The sequence below is a fragment of the Salvelinus fontinalis genome, chromosome 18 (genome assembly GCF_029448725.1).
Source record: "Salvelinus fontinalis isolate EN_2023a chromosome 18, ASM2944872v1, whole genome shotgun sequence".
NCBI classification, from domain to species: domain Eukaryota; kingdom Metazoa; phylum Chordata; class Actinopteri; order Salmoniformes; family Salmonidae; genus Salvelinus; species Salvelinus fontinalis.
The window spans coordinates 1,964,886-1,984,315 of NC_074682.1; the positions used below are offsets into that span (position 1 = coordinate 1,964,886).

General features: G+C 40.6%; 1 protein-coding gene across 4 annotated transcripts in view; it reads right to left on the reverse strand.

Moving 5' to 3' along the window:
* Positions 1–19,430, reverse strand: part of LOC129814803 (copine-3-like) — a 60,660-nt gene that overhangs the window by 26,936 nt on the left and 14,294 nt on the right. For 3 of the 4 annotated variants that reach the window (XM_055867838.1, XM_055867840.1, XM_055867837.1), the window contains exons 2-9: positions 12,365–12,496; positions 12,079–12,258; positions 11,671–11,745; positions 11,460–11,531; positions 11,271–11,354; positions 5,675–5,764; positions 5,209–5,301; positions 34–120 (exon numbers count right to left, since the gene is read on the reverse strand). In XM_055867838.1, coding sequence (XP_055723813.1) covers positions 34–120; positions 5,209–5,301; positions 5,675–5,764; positions 11,271–11,354; positions 11,460–11,531; positions 11,671–11,745; positions 12,079–12,258; positions 12,365–12,496 — 813 coding nt within the window. Of the gene's footprint in view, positions 1–33; positions 121–5,208; positions 5,302–5,674; positions 5,765–11,270; positions 11,355–11,459; positions 11,532–11,670; positions 11,746–12,078; positions 12,259–12,364; positions 12,497–13,783; positions 13,944–19,430 lie in introns of those variants that run through there. The other variant, XM_055867839.1, reaches the window with a different exon arrangement.

Sequence of the window (19,430 nt, forward strand, 5' to 3'; positions counted from 1 at the left end):
TGATAAGCTACTGTGCAATGAATTATAACCGACCTGGCAGCACTTGACACTGATTATTCCAGAGTTTTTGTAACTCTTCTTCTTCTTCTGTTTCTCTGGATGGACACAGTCAAACTCCACCTGATTAAACGTCAATAAAAAAGGTTTAATATAAACCTAACTCAAATAATAAACTACCTTCACCATGATTAGATAAATGAGGTGGAAACCCTTTACATTAAGTTGCTCAGATCTTATACATGTAGTTAATACAGTGCATTCGGAAAGTATTCAGACCCCTTCCCTTTTTTTTTTTTTTTTGTTACATTACAGCCTTATTCTTAAATATGTTCCTCATCAATCTACACACAATACCCAATAATGACAGAGTGAAAACAGGTTATACCTTTAGCAAATTAATATATGAATACATTATTCAATCAATTGATTGGACATGATTTGGAAAGGCACACATCTGTCTATATAAGGTCCCACAGTTGACAGTGCATGTCAGAGCAAAAACCAAGCCATGAGGTCAAAGGAATTGTCCGTAGAGCTCCAAGACAGTATTGTGTCGAGGCACAGATCTGGGGAAGGGTACCAAAACATTTCCGAAGCATTGAAAGTCCCAAAGAACACAGTGACCTCCATCATTCATAAATGGAAGAAGTTTGGAACCACCGAGACTCTTCCTAGAGCTAGCTGCCGAGACAAACTTAGCAATCGGTGGAGAAGGGCCTTGGTCAGGGGGGTGACCAAGAACCCAATGGTCACTCTGACAGAGCTCTTGAGTTCCTCTGTGGAGATGGGAGACCCTTCCAGAAGGACAACCATCTCTGCAGCACCACCAATCAGGCCTTTATGGTAGAGTGGCCAGATGGAAGCCACTCCTCAGTAAAAGGCACATGACAGCACGCTTGGAGTTTGCCAAAAGGCACCTAAAGGACTCTCCGACCATGAGAAACAAGATTCTCTGGTCTGATTAAACCAAGATTGAACTCTTTGGCCTGAATGCCAAGCTTCATGTCTGGAGGAAACCTGGCACCATCCCTACGGTGAAGCATGGTGGTGGCAGCATCATGCTGTGGGGATGTTTTTCAGCAGCAGGGACTGGGAGACAAGTCGGATTGAGGGTAAGATGAACAGAGCAAAGTACAAAGAGATCCTTGATGAAAAACTTCTCCAGAGCACTCAGGAGCTTAGACTGGGGCGAAGGTTCACCTTCCAACAGGACAACAACCCTAAGCACACAGCCAAGACAATGTAGGATTGGCTTTGGGACAAGTCTCAAATGTCCTTGAAGGGCCCAGCCAGAGGCCGGAATTGATACCGATCTAACATCTTTGGAGAGACCTGAAAATAGCTGTGCAGCGACACTCCCCAACCAACCTGACAGAACTTGAGAGGACCTGCAGGGAAGAATAGAGGTCGACCGATTAAATCGGAATGGCCGATTAATTAGGGCTGACTTCAAGTTTCCATAACAATCGGTAATCGGCATTTTTGGACACCGATTATGGCCGATTACATTGCACTCCACGAGGAGACTGCGTGGCAGGCTGACTACCTGTTACGTGAGTGCAGTAAGGAGCCAAGTTAAGTTACTAGCTAGCATTAAACTTATCTTATAAAAAAACAATCTTAACATAATCACTAGTTAAACTAGTAATATCATCAACCATGTGTAGTTATCTAGCTTATCCAGCGTTGCATATAATCGATGCGGTGCCTGTTTATTTTATCATCGAACCACAGCCTACTTCGCCAAATGGGTGATGATTTAACAAGCGCATTCGCGAAAAAAGCACTGTTGTTGCACCAATGTACCTAACCATGAACATCAATGCCTTATTTTAAAATCAATACACAAGTATATATTTTTTAAACCTGCATATGTAGTTAATATTGCCTGCTAACATGAATTTCTTTTAACTAGGGAAATTGTGTCACATCTCTTGCGTTCTGTGCAAGCAGAGTCAGGGTATATGCAGCAGTTTGGGTCACCTGGCTCGTTGCGAACTGTGTGGAGACCATTTCTTCCTAACAAAGAACGTAATTAATTTGCCAGAATTGTACATAATTATGACATAACATTGAAGGATGTGCAATGTAACAGCAATATTTAGACTTAGGGATGCCACCCGTTAGATAAAATACGGAACGGTTCTGTATTTCACTGAAAGAATAAATGTTTTGTTTTCGAAATGATAGTTTCCGGATTCGACCATATTAACCTGTCTAGGATCAGCGTGGCGCTAGCGGCACCCCCCCCCCCCCCCCCCCACTGAAAAACCAGTGCCGCGAAATTCAAAAAAAAAATTTTTTTTTAAATATTTAACTTTCACACATTAAAGTCCAATACAGCTAATGAAAGACACAGATCTTGTGAATCCAGTCAACATTTCCGATTTTTAAAATGTTTTACAGGGAAGACACAATATGTAAAGATGTACATCTATTACCTAAAAACACATTAGCATAATCCACCATCTTTTATTTGTCCACCAACACCAGTAGCCATCACCAATTCGGCTAAACTAAGATATTTATAGCCCCTAACCAACAAAAAAACTCATTAGATGACAGTCTGATAACATATTTATGGTATGGGATAGGTTTTGTTAGAAAAAAGTGCATATTTCAGGTAGATGGCATAGTTTACAATTGCACCCACCATCACAAATGGACTAGAATAATTACAATGAGCAACGTGTTTACCTAACTACTAATCATCAAACATTTCGTAAAAATACACAGCATACACGAATCGAAAGACACAGATCCTGTGAATACAGACAATATTTCAGATTTTCTAAGTGTCTTACAGCGAAAACACAATAAATCGTTATATTAGCTTAGCACATAGCAATTAGCAGCCCAGCATTGATTCTAGCCAAAGTGAGCGATAAAAGTCAACATCGCCAAAAGATATTAATTTTTTCACTAACCTTCTCAGAATTCTTCCGATGACACTCCTGTAACATCACATTACAACATGCATATACAGTTTGATCGAAAATGTTTATATTTAGCCACCAAAATCATGGTTAGACAATGTGAAATGTAGACAAGCTGGTAAAGAAAAAGTCCTTGCGCCACTTAGACAGTGATCTACTCTTATACATAAATACTCATAAACGTGACTAAAAAATATAGGGTGGACAGGGATTGATAGACAATTTAATTCTTAATACAATTGCGTTATTACATTTTTTAATTTATCCTTACTTTTCAATACAGTTTGCGCCAAGCGAAGCTACGTCAAAAAACATGGCGTCCTAAGCCACTAAAATGTTTCGACAGAAACACGATTTATCATAATAAAAATGTCCTACCTTGAGCTGTTCTTCCATCAGTATCTTGGGCAAAGGATCCTTTCTTGGGAGAAATCGTCTTTTGGTGGAAAGCTGTCCTCTTGCCATGTGGAAATGTCAACTGCGTTCGGGATGAACTGAAAAGCGTGCCCAACTTTTCACATCGTTGCAAAAATAAATGTCCCAAAATCGCACTAAACGGATATAAATTGCTATAAAACGCTTTAAATTAACTACCTTATGATGTTTTTAACTCCTATAACGAGTGAAAAGATGACCGGAGAAATATAACAGGCTAAACTAACGCTTGGAACAGGTGCGCGCCGGTGTCCTCTAGGCTCATGACGCAGCTCCCAAAGAATGACTAGCTTCAGGGTTTTTTCATTTGTAGGGCCTGTGAACGCGCAATCGACCCCGTTGGAATCGTCATCACGTAAAGGCATCCAGGGGAAGACGTAAGAAGTGTCCGTATAGTCATAGCAACGACAGTGCCCTTATAACTGACTTCAGAAGAGTGGCCAACATTTCTCAAATCTGACTCCATGTCAGGGAAATTGCTGTAGAATGGGCTCTGTTCCACTTAGAGACAAAATTTCAACTCCTATAGAAACTATAGACTGTTTTCTATCCAATAATAATAATAATATGCATATTGTACGATCAAGGATTTTGTGGGAAGCCGTTTAAAAAATTAGCCAAATTAGCATAAATAGTCTAAACAGCGCCCCCATCCCCAACAGGTTAATGACCTAAGGCTCGTATTTCTGTGTGTTATTATAATTAGAATTAAGTCTAGATATTTGATAGAGCAGTCTGACTGAGCGGTGGTAGGCAGCAGCAGGCTCGTAAGCATTCATTCAAACAGCACTTTCCTGCATTTGCCAGCAGCTCTTCGCTGTGCTTCAAGCATTGCGCTGTTTATGACTTCAAGCCTATCAACTCCCGAGGTTAGGCTGGCAATACTAAAGTGCCTATAAGAACATACAATAGTCAAAAGGTATATGAAATACAAATGGTATAGAGAAATAGTCCTATAATTTCTATAATTAAAAGGAACCACCAGCTTTCATATTTTCTTATGTTCTGAGCAAGGAACTTAAACGTTAGCTTTCTTACATGGCACATATTGCACTTTTACTTTCTCCAACACTTTGTTTTTGCATTATTTAAACCAAATTGAACATGTTTCATTATTTGAGACTGAATAGATTTTATTGATGTATTATATTAAGTTAAAATTCATTCATTCATTCAGTATTGTTGTAATTGTCATTATTACAAATATATATATATATATATATATATATATATATATATATATATATATATATATATATATATATATCTCTCGACCGATTTAATTGGTATCGCCTTTTTTTGTCTTCCAATAAATCGGTATCGGCGTTGAAAAATCATATTCGGTCAACTTCTAGAGAAGAATGGTATAAACTCCCCAAATACAGGTGTGCCAAGCTTGTAACGTCATACCGAAGAAGACTCGAGGCTGTAATCGATGCCAAAGGTGCTTATGCAAATGTGATATTTCAGTTAGATTTTAAATAAATGTGCAAACCTATCTAAAAAAAACAGTTTTCTTGGTCATTAAAAAGTAGTTCATCCATTTCAGAATAAGGCTGTAATGTAACAAAATGTGGAAAAAGTCAAGGGGTCTGAATACTTTCCAAACGCAATGTAAAACATATAATATTTATACTGTAAAAGGCACATAGAACAATAATTCAATTGTAAACAGAAACTGTCCCAATTTGTAAATAGTGAAGTTTGTGTAATTATAATTACACATACAACTTTAAAAATGCACGTAACATGGTATCTTTACAACTTAATGTCAAGTGGGACCCAGGTAACCAAAAAGTTTAAGATTGCTAGAAGAAAAAGGAAGAAATGGTCTCACCGGCAAACCAGCTTTCTGTAGCTCCGACACATTAGTTTGGAAAACACCGATAAGTTCATGCGAGCCATCACTATCATAATCAGAGCAGTGGACCTGGCGAAGAAAGAGAGACAGGAGAGGGAGTTTAAGAGAGAAGAAAGGACGGAGAGGGGTTCCCTTGGGTTCGCTGGACGGTCTTTAGCATGCAAAAGCTGGGCGGTTGTGCAAGTAAACTCGCCTATAATATCTGAACTTGTGTCTTTGTCCTTATCGTAACACGTGACCTGCCAGTAACATAACAAAAGGGCTGTAGGTTATGTCAAGTCAAAAAGGCACACACAACTTTGAGGAATCTCATTTTCCCCATAACATAGTAGTCACAATATCTGTCATTCAACAGGTTCTATAGGACACCATAAGTTTTTTTGGGAGGTCTCTACATGATTTGCTTGGGTGGGTATGTGGTCTAAATGCCATGGTCTTTTACCTTGATTGGTTTGCTCATGTCACAATTGCAGAATGTTTGCAAAGCCACACTGAATTTCTTCCATGATGGACTCAGATTATTCTTGATAACCTAAAAAAAAAAAAGTAATTTTTTTTTTTTTTTTACAAAATGGCTGAGAGCAACACGTCACAACAAATAGAAATTACAAATTGTACTATGCCAAAATAACAATACAGACAAATTAGAAGGTCAGGCACGATACGCTTTACCATAAAACAAATTCCACTTTATTAGAGAATGTTTCAAGCACACCGTTCAAGTCAAAGTAACTTCATCAGAAAGATAATAAAAAAATACAGTATCGGTAGCTGTGTCCCTGATTGGTCTTGGAGTAATGGGCGGGTGGAAAGAAGCGAGTGTATCAAAAGAAATGGGCGTGGCGAAAGCGCACCGTTATTGGATGGTCTCTTGATTGAACATTGTTATCACTGCTCAGAAGAGTCTCCTATTTTGTTCCCTCTCCTTAATGAAATGCATGGAGGTTAACTGCCAAAAGCAGTTTTAATTACATACACAACTCAAACTTTTATGAAAGCAAACATGACAAATTATTACCGGTACACTATTCATCATGAACATCCGAAGAGTATTTTATTCAGTCCCCTAGTCAATTTCCTTGAGGAAATGCATGACTGCTAAAGAGGATGAGTTCACATGAAAAAAAAAAAATGAAAAAAAAAAAAAACACAATCGTGATGAAACATGAAGATGTGTAATCTAATTTTAATGTCTTGATATCAGACGGTAGGATATTTCTGCCAGCAAACTTCTAGCCTGGTAGGCAAACCAATAGGTCTGCCCTTGCGCAAGCTTGCTAGTGGTGTTTAGAAATGGGACATTGACAAGTTTAACCTTCAACATTAGGCACAGTAACCTACACAACCGCAATGAAACGTGATAATGTAAAATGTTCACAACACCAAAGCATGTTACGGTAAGAGCATTTACAAATTGGGCTGCCCCGACAAAAAAATATATATATATTGTTCGACCGAAAGTCGTCTGTTCTTTCGACCCATCAATTTCTGTACATTTTTTTAACGTGTAGTTTTCCATATAAAATAAAATCAACTGTACGCATTGAGCTTGTCTGACCATTTAAGCTTACAGTTTGATGCCTCAAGAGGGCGCCAGAGATCTAGATAACCAGAAGAAAAAACCTTAACCATCCTACTGCTCCTGTTGGCTTTCACAGACTCTTGCCATTACTCTCCAGAAGTTGCCAGTAATAGGCTACATGAGGAGTCGGCAACCTTCCTCATGTGAACGCCAATTTATCTTACCATTTCTACCGATCTGCGTGCCAGTTACGGTATTCATATGCACATTTTCGTAAAACAGTTTAATTAAAATGTATAACATCTCAAAATCATTGTCATGTAGTTAATCAAAATTCTATCAAAAATGAAATACCTAAAAAAGTAACTTATATTGCCAACTATGTAAAGATAGTCTACATAAAGCCAAAGAAATACATTGCAGCCTGCAAGTAGAAAATATCCTGATGAAAATAAACATCCTATAAATCACATTAGCTATACATGGCCTGTCTGCAAAGAACTTGAAACTTTGGATCAACTATTAACTTGGGTCCAGCCTGAAGCTTGCACTAGCGAACTTGCAACATCACATAAAATATTCTGTGCCCTCAGTTTAGCATGCCAGTGAGCTCTGGACAGACACAGCTGTAGGCTGTTTGCTCAAGGGATAAGAATCCATGCTTGAATTTGGCAGGAGCTCATCGGAGCCTCTTATAGAATATTAGCTAAAAGGTATTGTGGAGCTCCTGCACCTAAATATAAAAACAGTACCAGCACCCAAAATGAGTACCGGAACCTATTTCAGTCCAAATCATGCACTGATAAGATGCCTATTTTATGACGTTTCCACTGGATCAGGGCTCGACATGTTTCACTTTCTCGCTGAGTGGTTATCGAAAAGAGTTTAAATTGAGGAACTATTGTAATTCTCAATGGATGTAAAAACAGACTTTGTTTGTTTGCTGGTTGAGGTGAAGAAAACATTACTTTGAGAAGCTCCACAGGTAAGCCAATCAGAAACACTATCAGATCCTCAAATGGGCACATTTATATGCCGAGATTTGCGTGCAGGTCAGGTAGCCTATAGGCCTACTTCTATGCATCAACATTGACAGGAGCGCTCCAAACAAAAAGACAATGACTAAATTGACAGAACTTGTAAATTAAATGAAATAAAACCAAACTTGTTTCTCACAAGTGTGGCATAGGTTCTGCACTCTGTCTGAGTGGACACATTGTTTGCAATGAGAACAGGAAGACTAATTATAATAATAATTATAATAATATTGAATGCATTAAAATAAATGACCATAACCAAAGTTGCAAACATTGTAGATTACAAATTACAGGAATTAACAGTAAATGTACGACTGGTGATATATGTAAATGGGGAATTGATATACACTAACAATGAAATGCAAACAATTCACACTACGAAGTTATTAAACAATGAATGTGCACAAATTGGCGGGAGAGAGCGCATTCTGGAGAGAGAAGTGCATTCTGGGCGCATGGTCAATCCGACATCTGCATTGGCCATGCAGCATTTACGGTGGTATGGCCTAAGCAGAAGTCAGGGCATTCATACTACTTGTGCTTCGCGGAGCAGTGCTGAGCTGTTGTCAAGGGAGTGAGCTTATACAGGATGTACCGCCCCCAACTACCGTCAACCAATCATGTCAATGCGGAGCTATACAGAGCCCTCCGCATTGTTACACAATTTAGGAGGCGCATGGCAATGCGGTAAAGAGTTTGATTTGGCCTCCGCATTCCTCTAGAGGCTCCACAATTGCGTCACACCCTCCATATGGAGCCTCCGTCCACATTTTCGAACCGAACAAAAATTGGCTTTTAGTCTAGGCTTCTGCAATGCATTAGTTCAGATATATATACACTGCTCAAAAAAATAAAGGGAACACTTAAACAACACAATGTAACTCCAAGTCAATCACACTTCTATGAAATCAAACTGTCCACTTAGGAAGCAACACTGATTGACAATACATTTCACATGCTGTTGTGCAAATGGAATAGACAAAAGGTGGAAATTATAGGCAATTAGCAAGACACCACCCAAAACAGGAGTGATTCTGCAGGTGGTGACCACAGACCACTTCAGCAGGCCACAAATGTGCATGTGTCAGCATATGGTCTCACAACTTGTGAGACCATATGCTGACACATGCACATTTGTGGCCTGCTGGATGTCATTTTGCAGGGCTCTGGCAGTGCACCTCCTTGCACAAAGGCGGAGGTAGCGGTCCTGCTACTGGGTTGTTGCCCTCCTACGGCCTCCTCCATGTCTCCTGATATACTGGCCTGTCTCCTGGTAGCGCCTCCATGCTCTGGACACTACGCTGACAGACACAGCAAACCTTTTTGCCACAGCTCGCATTGATGTGCCATCCTGGATGAACTGCACTACCTGAGCCACTTGTGTGTGTTGTAGACTCCGTCTCATGCTACCACTAGAGTGAGAGCACCGCCAGCATTCAAAAGTGACCAAAACATCAGCCAGGAAGCATAGGAACTGAGAAGTGGTCTGTGATTACCACCTGCAGAATCACTCCTTTTTTGGGGGTGTCTTGCTAATTGCCTATAATTTCCACCTTTTGTCTATTCCATTTGCACAACAGCATGTGAAATGTATTGTCAATCAGTGTTGCTTCCTAAGTGGACAGTTTGATTTCACAGAAGTGTGATTGACTTGGAGTTACATTGTGTTGTTTAAGTGTTCCCTTTATTTTTTTGAGCAGTGTATATGCACGTATGCACACAGTACCAGTCAAAAGTTTGTACACACCTGCTCTTTCAAGGGTTTTTCTTAAATTTTACTATTTCCTACATTGTAGAATAAGTGAAGACATTAAAACTATGAAATAACACACAAGTGTTAAACAAATCAAAATATATTTTACATTTGAGATTCTTCAAAGTAGCCACCCTTTGCACACTCTTGGCATTCTCTCAACCAGCTTCACCTGGAATGCTTTTCAGTCTTGAAGGAGTTCCCACATTCACTGAGCACTTGTTGGCTGTTTTTCCTTCACTCTGCGGTCCTACTCATTCAAAATCATCTCAACTGGGTTGAGGTCGGGTGATTGTGGAGGCCACAATTGATTGTGGAGGTGTTGGGTCATTGTCCCGTAAAAAAAAAAAAAGATAGCCCCACTAAGCACAAACCAGATTGGATGGTGTATCACTGCAGAATGCTGTGGTAGCCATGCTGTTTAAGTGTGCCTTCAATTCTAAATACATCACAGACAGTATCACTAGCAAAGCACCCCCACACAATCACACCTCCTCCTCCTCCATGCTTCACGGTGGAACCACACATGCGGAGATCATCCGTTCACGTACTCTGCGTCTTACAAAGACACGGCGGTTGGAACCAAAGATCTCATATTTCAACTCATCAGACCAAAAGGACAGATTTCCTGGGGTCTAATGTCCATTGCTCGTGTTTCTTGGCCATAGCAAGCCCTTTCTTCTTATTGGTGTCCTTTAGTTGTGGTTTCTTTGCAGCAATTCGACCACGAAGGCCTGATTCACGCACATCACCTCTGAACAGTTGATGTTGAGATGTCTGTTACTTGAACTCTGAAGCATTCATTTGGGCTGCAATTTCTGAGGCTGGTAACTCTAATGAAGTTATCCTCTGCAGCAGAGGAACTCTGGGTCTTCCTTTCCAGTGGCGGTCCTCATGAGAGCCAGTTTCATCATAGCGCTTGGTGGTTTTTGAGACTGCACTTGAAGAAACTTTCAAAGTTCTTGACATTTTCTGATTGACTGACTTTCATGTGTTAAAGTAATGGTGTACTGTCATTTCTCTTTGCTTATTTGAGCTGTTCTTGCCATAATATGGACTTGGTCTTTTAACATATAGGGCAATCTTCTGTATACCATCCCAACCTTGTTACAACACAACTGATTGGCTCAAACGCTTTAAGGAAAGAAATTCCACAAATCAACAAGGCACACGCGTTAATTTAAATGCATTCCAGTTGACTACCTCATGAAGTTGGTTGAGAGAATGACAAGAGTATGCAAAGGGTTGCTACTTTAAAGAATCTCAAATATAAAATATTTTTGGATTTGTTTAACACTTTTTTGGTTACTACATGATTCTGTGTTTTCATAGTTCTGATGTCTTCACTATTATTCAACAATGTAGAAAATTGTCACAAAATAAAGAAAAACCCTTGAAGGAGTAGCTGTGTCCAAACTTTGACTGGTACTGTATATCATCCAGTCAACTAATTGGGGTCAGTGCTAATTTACATGCTTGTTTTCCCACAGTATGAGTGATTTTATGACAAGTTCATTCTGAGTTTCCACAACTTTATTTTGATGCGCCTTTCTCTACAAGCCTGGTCTCCACAAATCTCTGCCCTCGCTGGCAAGAACTGACAAAGTCAGACCAATTACATTTGCGCATTCGATACACCTGTATTCTACACCCCCATTTCTTTCGACACCTCCAGTCAACGGTAGCCACTGGGTACTTAAGACAAACAAATACTGTGATTAAGTACCTCTGTTCTGTGAACCAGCTGCCACTTGCCATCATCTTCTTGCTTAAAGAACTCTAGGAATGGATCAGATTTCCCAAACAAGTCCTGCAAGAGAGAGACAAATAGGAGCACTGGCAGATGAATAATGGGCGGAAGAGAATTCAGAAAACTGTTTATTACTCCTTAATAAATGTAGAACATTTATTGTACCTTCTTATCCAGGCCTTTAGCCTCCAACTCCAGCACTATGTCCCTGTTATCCTTTATCTCCTCAGCAGTAATCTTTAACACACACAATAAAGCACAAATTAGGGAATTCATACGATCATCTCAAGACACTGTTTGCATTCGCCTTATGGCTGTTATCACAATTTACATAAGTGGGACCATTTTACATTTACACAGCCACTTAAATACTTACAGTAATGGTGCCTTTGCCTGCAGGCTTACCCTTCTTCATTTGTAGAGGTCTGGTAAGCTTCTTGCTGGACACAATCTGAAAGGCAAATGGTTGTTCGTTGGAGGCACACCACCATACGTAAAGAAATTCCAAAATAACATTGGGTTAAGTTCACAGGAGGTTGGTGGCACCTTAATGTGGGAGGACGGGCTCGTGGTATTGGCTGGAGCAGAACGGTATGAAATACATCAAAAACATGGTTTCCATGCGTTTGATGCCTTTCCATTTGCTCCGTTCCGGGCCAACATTATGAGCTGTCCTCCCCTCAGCATCATCTACTGGTTAAGTTAATACCTGAGAAAATAAAAGATTCAACACAAGGACAAAATGATGTGAGAATAATTGGTTAACACTTTCTTTTATCCTAACCTGTCCCAGTGTGCACTCAAAACCCCCCAGGAAGTCATCATCATTCAGATCAACAGACTTGTTGTCTATGTCATAGACACCCAGCTTCAACGTCTGCACTTTCTCAAAGTGGTAGTCCAGGAGCAGCTTCTTGGAGAACTCAGGGTCCTGGCAGTTCTTCACCCTCTCCGTGCGGTCCAACTGTATAGTGAGACAGAAGGCATCTTCATGAACAAACCATAGGCCATTTCATTATATACATGAACAATTATTAGATGTTTGAATTAGTTAGTGCCTTCTCCCTAACCTCGGTCCACTTGTCATCCCCGATGCTCTGCAGCATCACGCAGAGGGGGTCGGACTTGGATCCAACGTCTTTGTCGAGGAGATTGCTGCATGAGATGGAAAGCTCTACTTTTGACACACATTGAGTATCCATCTGAAAAACACAGGGGGGAAAAAAATGGATCTATGATGACTGTATATTAAATCCACAGTCTTCTATGCAATTATAAACAATAGGGGCCCTGCCACTTGTTTTGGTATAAAGCTGAGGGATAGGGCCAGGGAAAGGAAAATCCTCTCAAATGCATAGATAGTATGTAGACACCTGCTCGTCGAACATCTCATTCCAAAAACATGGGCATTAATATGGAGTTGGTCTCCCCTTTGCTGCTATAACAGAAAATAGCTGCAGGGACTTCCATTCAGCCACAAGAACGTTAGTGAGGTCGGGCACTGATGTTTGGCAATTAGGCCTGGCTCGCAGTCGGCATTCCAATTCATCCCAAAGGTGTTTGATGGGGTTGAGGTCAGGGCTCTATGCAGACAAACCATTTCTGTATGGAGCTCCCTATGTGCATAGATGCATTGGCATGCTGAAACAGGAAAAGGACTTCCCCAAACTGTTGCCACAAAGTTGGAACCACAGAATCATCTAGAATGTCACTGTCTGCTGTAGCTTTAAGATTTATCTTCACTGGAAATAAGGGGCCTAGCCCCAACCATGAAAAATAGCCCCAGACGATTATTCCTCCTCCACCAAACTTTACATTTGGCACTATGCAGTCGTGCAAGTATCGTTCTCCTGGCATCCGCCAAACCCAGATTCACCCGTTGGATTGCCAGATGGTGAAGCGTGATTCATCACTCCAGAGAACGCGTTTCCACTGTCATAGAGCAGCACAAAATTGGCCCAAAGTCATCTGGGTTTGGCCGGTGTGGGCCATCATTGTAAATAAGAATTTGTTCTTAACTGGACTTGCTTAGTTAAATAAAGGTTAAATACAAAAAATAAAATTATGAATTGAAATGACCATTAAAATAGCTTCCCATATCCCAGGCTAAGCTTTAACGTACACTACTCAGTAAAATCGCAATTTTGCGAATAAACGGTTCTCACCCTGATAAGCACAGGGACAATTAAAACTGGACAGGTAGCCTACTTCCTACTAGTTCACATCTGTCAACTTGTCATTGAACCAGACACCTTGTATGCAACCTACCAAGTGCGTATTTTACAGTAAAGACTCGACTTGGAGGAGTGAGAGCTTTCTATGAAGGCAACAACCATTTTTCATCAAAAACCCATTTTGAAGAGACTGACAAGAATTCCATGGTCACATGAACGCCCATAAAAGAACAATCACCGGATGTGCCTCTTCAAACTCAAATCAAGCTTTGGTTAACTTTCGAAATATAAGTAGGCAAATGTTACAAATATTACCTTGTCGCACGAAACGGCAATATATCGGGTGACCTATGAAACAGTTGTACTTGCCATGCAACTCTAAACTACACTCCGCCGTAACGCGATATAAATGTCGAGTCGAGCTAAGATTTACTAAATTTGCTATCTGACAAAAAGGTGTGGCAGATGGTCAAGTGAGCATGATAGCTCAACAATTGGATAAGCCGCCAGCATAAAAACGTTCCTATTGGACAAGAGGCAACGTGACTCACGCTGTGCCCCCAGTGCAGGAAGTGACTACACACACACACACACACATACCTTATTCAGGCTGCACTCAAATATTTTGTTGCACCCCTAGAGATAATACCAATGTAGCCTTTTACAATTAGCCGATACAGCCGATGTTCTGGTATACAATGTTAACGTATAAACTCTGCTCAATAAACAGCCATAATCACCGTTGGAAACGTAGATACTAAACCAGATACAAATGTATGCGTAATATTTATTTTATTGTTGGATCACTCATGCTTTGCGAATATGCAAATTAATTCGGTCCTTATCAAAATCATTAATACAAATAACAGAGATCGTGAAACTACAAATTTCTGCACTACTACTCGTCTAAATGTTAAAAACAATCTTATCACATTTCAATAAAGGACAATATTCATACTTACAAATAACAGTTAGTGTTATGTTATACCACACACAATGGGCAAACAATTCACTTTCTGTATATAGCAAGGCTGCATTTCCTATGTAGGCCTACTAACATTCCCACACATCCATTTCTCCACACCTACAGTATACATTTGATAGCTATACATACATTTCTGCACATATCCTTGGACAGTTGGTCTATTCAGCTCTAATGATACAGGGCAACAGACAGTGCAGCAAGTTTAGCACATCAATTACTTTACAAATAAGTATAGGAATTAAGTTCATGAAATACAAGCAATACTGTAGTGTTAGCCTTTCACTGCATTACTGAGGAGGCAAATTATTTTTCTCAATAATAATTATGTAGCCATTGTAGGCCTATCAACTTCGCTCAATAAACAGACATTAAACATTGTTGGAAACATTGCACAATGTATACTGAACAAAATTAATAAAACGCAACATGCAACAATTCCAAAGTTAGAGTTTACCTTAAAAGTCGGAAGAATAAATGTATTTGGCTAAGGTGTAGGGAAACTCAGATGTTCACAATTCCTGACATTTAATCCTAGTAAAAATTACCTGTTTTAGGTCAGATGGGATCATTACTTTACTGTAAGAATATGAAATGTCAGAATTATAGTAGAGTGATTTATTTCAGCTTTTATTTCTTTCATCACAGTCCCAGTGGGTCAGAAGTTTATATACACTAAATTAGTATTTGGTAGCATTGCCTTTAAATTGTTTAACTTCGGTCAAATGTTTTAGGTAGCCTTCCAAAAGCTTCCCACAATAAGTTGGGTGAATTTTCACCCATTCCTCCTGACAGAGCTGGTGTAACAGAGGTTTGTAGGCCTCCTTGCTCGCACACGCTTTTTAAGTTCTGCCCACAAATGTTCTATAGGATTGAGGTCAGGGCTTTGTGATGGCCACTCCAATACCTTGACTTTGTTGTCCTTAAGCCATTTTGACACAACTTTGCAAGTATGCTTGGGGTCATTGTCCATTTGGAAGACCCATTTGCGACCAAGCTTTAACTTCCTGACTGATGTCTTGAGATGTTGCTTTAATATATCCACATCATTTTCCTTCCTCATGAAGCCATCTATTTTGTGAAGTGCACCAGTCGCTCCTACAGCAAAGGACCCCCACAACATGATGCTGCCACCCCCGTGCTTCACAGTTGGGATGGTGTTCTTCAGCTTGCAAGCATCCCCATTTTTCCTCCAAACATAACGATGGTCATTAAGACCAAACAGTTCTATTTTTGTTTCATCAGAACAGAGGACATTTCTCCAAAATGTACAATCTGTGTCCCCATGTGCAGTTGCAAACCGTAGTCTGGCTTGTCAATGGCGGTTTTGGAGCAGTCGCTTCTTCCTTGCTGAGCAGCCCTTTCAGGTTATGTCGATATAGGACTCCTTTTACTGTGGATATAGATACTTTTGTACCCGTTTACACCATCGTCTTCACACGATCGTTTGCTGTTGTTCTGGGATTGATTTGCACTTTTCGCACCAAAGCATGTTCATCTCTAGGAGACAGAAAGTGTCTCCTTCCTGAGCAGTATGACAGCTGCGTGGTCCCATGGTGTTTATACTTGCGTACTATTGTATGTACAGGTGAAAGCGGTACCTTTGGAAATTGCTCCCAAGGATGAACCAGACTCGAGAGAGTCTGGTTCAGAGTCTTGGCTGATTTCTTTTGATTTTCCCATGACGTCAAGCAAAAAGGCACTGAGTTTGAAGGTAGGCCTTGAAATACATCCATGGGTACACCTCCAATTGACTCAAATGATGTCAATTAGCCTATCAGCAGCTTCTAAAGCCATGACATAATTTTTGGGAATTTTCCAAGCTGTTTAAAGGTACAGTCAACTTAGTGTATGTAAACTTCTGACCCACTGGAATTGCGATACTGTGAATTATAAGTAAAATAATCTGTCTGTAAACAATTGTTGGAAAAATGACTTGTGTCATGCACAAAGTAGATTTCCTAACCGACTTGCCAAAACTATAGTTTGTTTACAAGAAATATGTGGAGTGGTTTAAAAATTAGTTTAAATGACTCCAACATAAGTGTATGTAAACTTCCAACTTCAACTGTATATATCAATTGAAATAAATTCACAAGGCCCTAATTTTGGGATTTCACATGACTGGGAATACAGATATGCATCCATGGTCAGATACCTTAAAAAAGTGAGCTTCACAACAGGCCTCAGGATCTCATCTAGGTATTTTTGTGCATTAAAATTGTCTTAGATAAAATGCTAATTGAGTTTGTTGTCCGTAGCTTATGCCTGCCAATACCATAACCCCACCGCCACCATGGTGCACTCTGTTCACAACGTTGACATCGGAAAACCACTCCCCCACATGACGCCATGAAAGTGGTCTATGGTTGTGAGGCCGGTTGGACATACTGCCAAATTCTCAAAAATGACGTTAAATTCTCTGGCAACAGCTCTGGTGGACATTCCTGCAGTCAGCATGCCAATTGCACGCTCCCTCAAAACTTGAGACATCTGTGGCATTCTGTTGTGTAACAAAACTGCACACTTTAAAGTGGCCTTTTTTTTTGTCCCCGGCACAAGGTGCACCTCTGTAATGATCATGCTGGGATTTTTTATTTCAGTTCATGAAACATGGGACCAACACTGTTACATTTATACATTTATTTCGTTGTAGACTTGATTGAGACTTCTAATAGGGAACGACACATAAGGAAAATAATTTAATGGAAAAAAAATCCCCATTTGAAATCCAGTGTCAGTTGGAAGTGATGGAACCGTGGCTTATTCTGCAGAAGGCTGTCCTAGTGTCCCATGTCAGATTCAATCAGGATTTAGGATTGTGTGGCCCTCTATTATATCAACAAATACCAGCTATGGCAATATTCGATATACACTACATGACCAAAAGTATGCGGACACCTGCTCACCAAACTCCAAAATCATGGGCATTAACAAAAAAATGGATGCACTCTGGATAAGTGTGTCTTATCCAGAGTAAGTCGCTCTGGATAAGAGTGTTTTCTAAATGACTAAAATGTAAATGTGAAATTTTAACATGGAGTTGGTCCCCCTTTGTTGCTATATCAGCCTCCACTCTTCTGAGAAGGCTTTCCACTCTTCGTGTCCATACTTTCCATACTCAGCCTTGTCTCAGGATAGTAAGTTGGTGGTTGAAGATATCCCTCTAGTGGTGTGGGGGCTGTGCTTGGGCAAAGTGGGTGGGGTTATATCCTGCCTGTTTGGCCCTGTCCGGGGGTATCTGACAGCTGGGGCCACAGTGTCTCCTGACCCCTCCTGTCTCAGCCTCCAGTATTTATGCTGCAATAGTTTGTGTCGGGGGGCTAGGGTCAGTCTGTTTTATCTGGAGTATTTCCAGTGTCCTGTGTGAATTTAAGTATGCTCTCTCGCTCTCTCTCGGAGAACCTGAGCCCTAGGACCATGCCTCAGGACTGCCTGGCCTGATGACTCCTTGCTGTCCCCAGTCCACCTGGTCGTGCTGCTGCTCCAGTTTCAACTGTTCTGCCTGCAGGTATGGAACCCTGACCTGTTCACTGGATGTGCTAACTTGTCCCAGACCTGCTGTTTTCAACTCTCTATTGACAGCAGGAGCGGTAGAGGTACTCTGAATGATCGGCTAAAAGCCAGCTGACATTTACTCCTGAGGTGCTGACCTGTTGCACCCTCGACAACCACTGTGATTATTATTTGACCATGCTGGTCATTTATGAACATTTGAACATCTTGGCCATGTTCTGTTATAAATCGCCAGCGGCACAGCCAGAAGAGGACTGGCCACCCCTCATAGCCTGGTTCCTCTCTAGGTTTCTTCCTAGGTTTTGGCCTTTCTAGAGAGTTTCTCCTAGCCACCGTGCTTCTACACCCGCATTGCTTGCTGTTTGGGGTTTTTCTGGTTTTCTGTACAGCACTGTGTGACATAGGCTGTTGTAAGAAGGGCTTTATAAATACATTTGATAGATTGATGTTAAAACATTGCTGCGGGGACTTGCTTCCATTCATCCATCCACAAGAGCATTACTGAGGTCAGGCACTGATGTCGGGCGATTAGGCCTGGCTCACAGTCAGTGTTCCAATTCCTCCCAAAAGTGTTAAATGGGGTTGCGGCCAGGGATATGTATGTGCAGGTCAGTCAAGTTCTTTGACACCGATCTCAACAAACCATTTCTGTTTGGACCTCGCTTTGTGCACGGGGGCATTGTCATGCTGAAACAGGAAAGGGCCTTCCCCAAACTGTTGCCACAAAGTTGGAAGCACAGAATCTCCAGCCAACACTTAGCATTGCAAATGATAATCTTTTGTCCTAACGTTGTTTCCTGAGGCAGTTCGGAACTCGGTAGTGAGTGTTGCAGCTGAGGATATTTACACGCTACGCACTTCAGCACTCGGTGGTCCCGTACTGTGAGCTTGTGTGGCCTACCACTTTGCGGCTGATCCATCCTATGATGGTGCAACGTTGAAAGTCACTGAGCTCTTCACGAAGGCCATTCTACTGCCAATAATTGGCTATGGAGATTGCAAGGCTGTGTGCTTGATTTTATACATGTGGCTGAAATAGCTGAATGCACTAATTTGAAGGGATGTGCACATATTTTTGTATATATAGTGTAGCTTACTGCTTTAGGTAACAATCCGGTTGACTGCTTCTTTTCAAGAGTGTGAGAACTATATTCCTGCTTTCCCCATCTTATGTCAAACCACAATAAAGCAAGTCCAGCAAACCTAGATAAGCATAATGGCTCAAATACTTAATTTATTACACACCACGTGTCACCTCGCACGATTGATAAAAAAATAACTAGTACTTACCTTTGCATGTAAATCCAATAGTGAACCAAGTGGCTAATATTGCCTTATACCCAACAGCTTGGAACACAAAAAGTAGGTGTAATGCATAATATTCAAAAAGTTCAATCCAGAAGCACACTCAGTGACTTTGAAAGGAAGCAAACCAAAATAGGCAAGTATGAATACTGAATGACT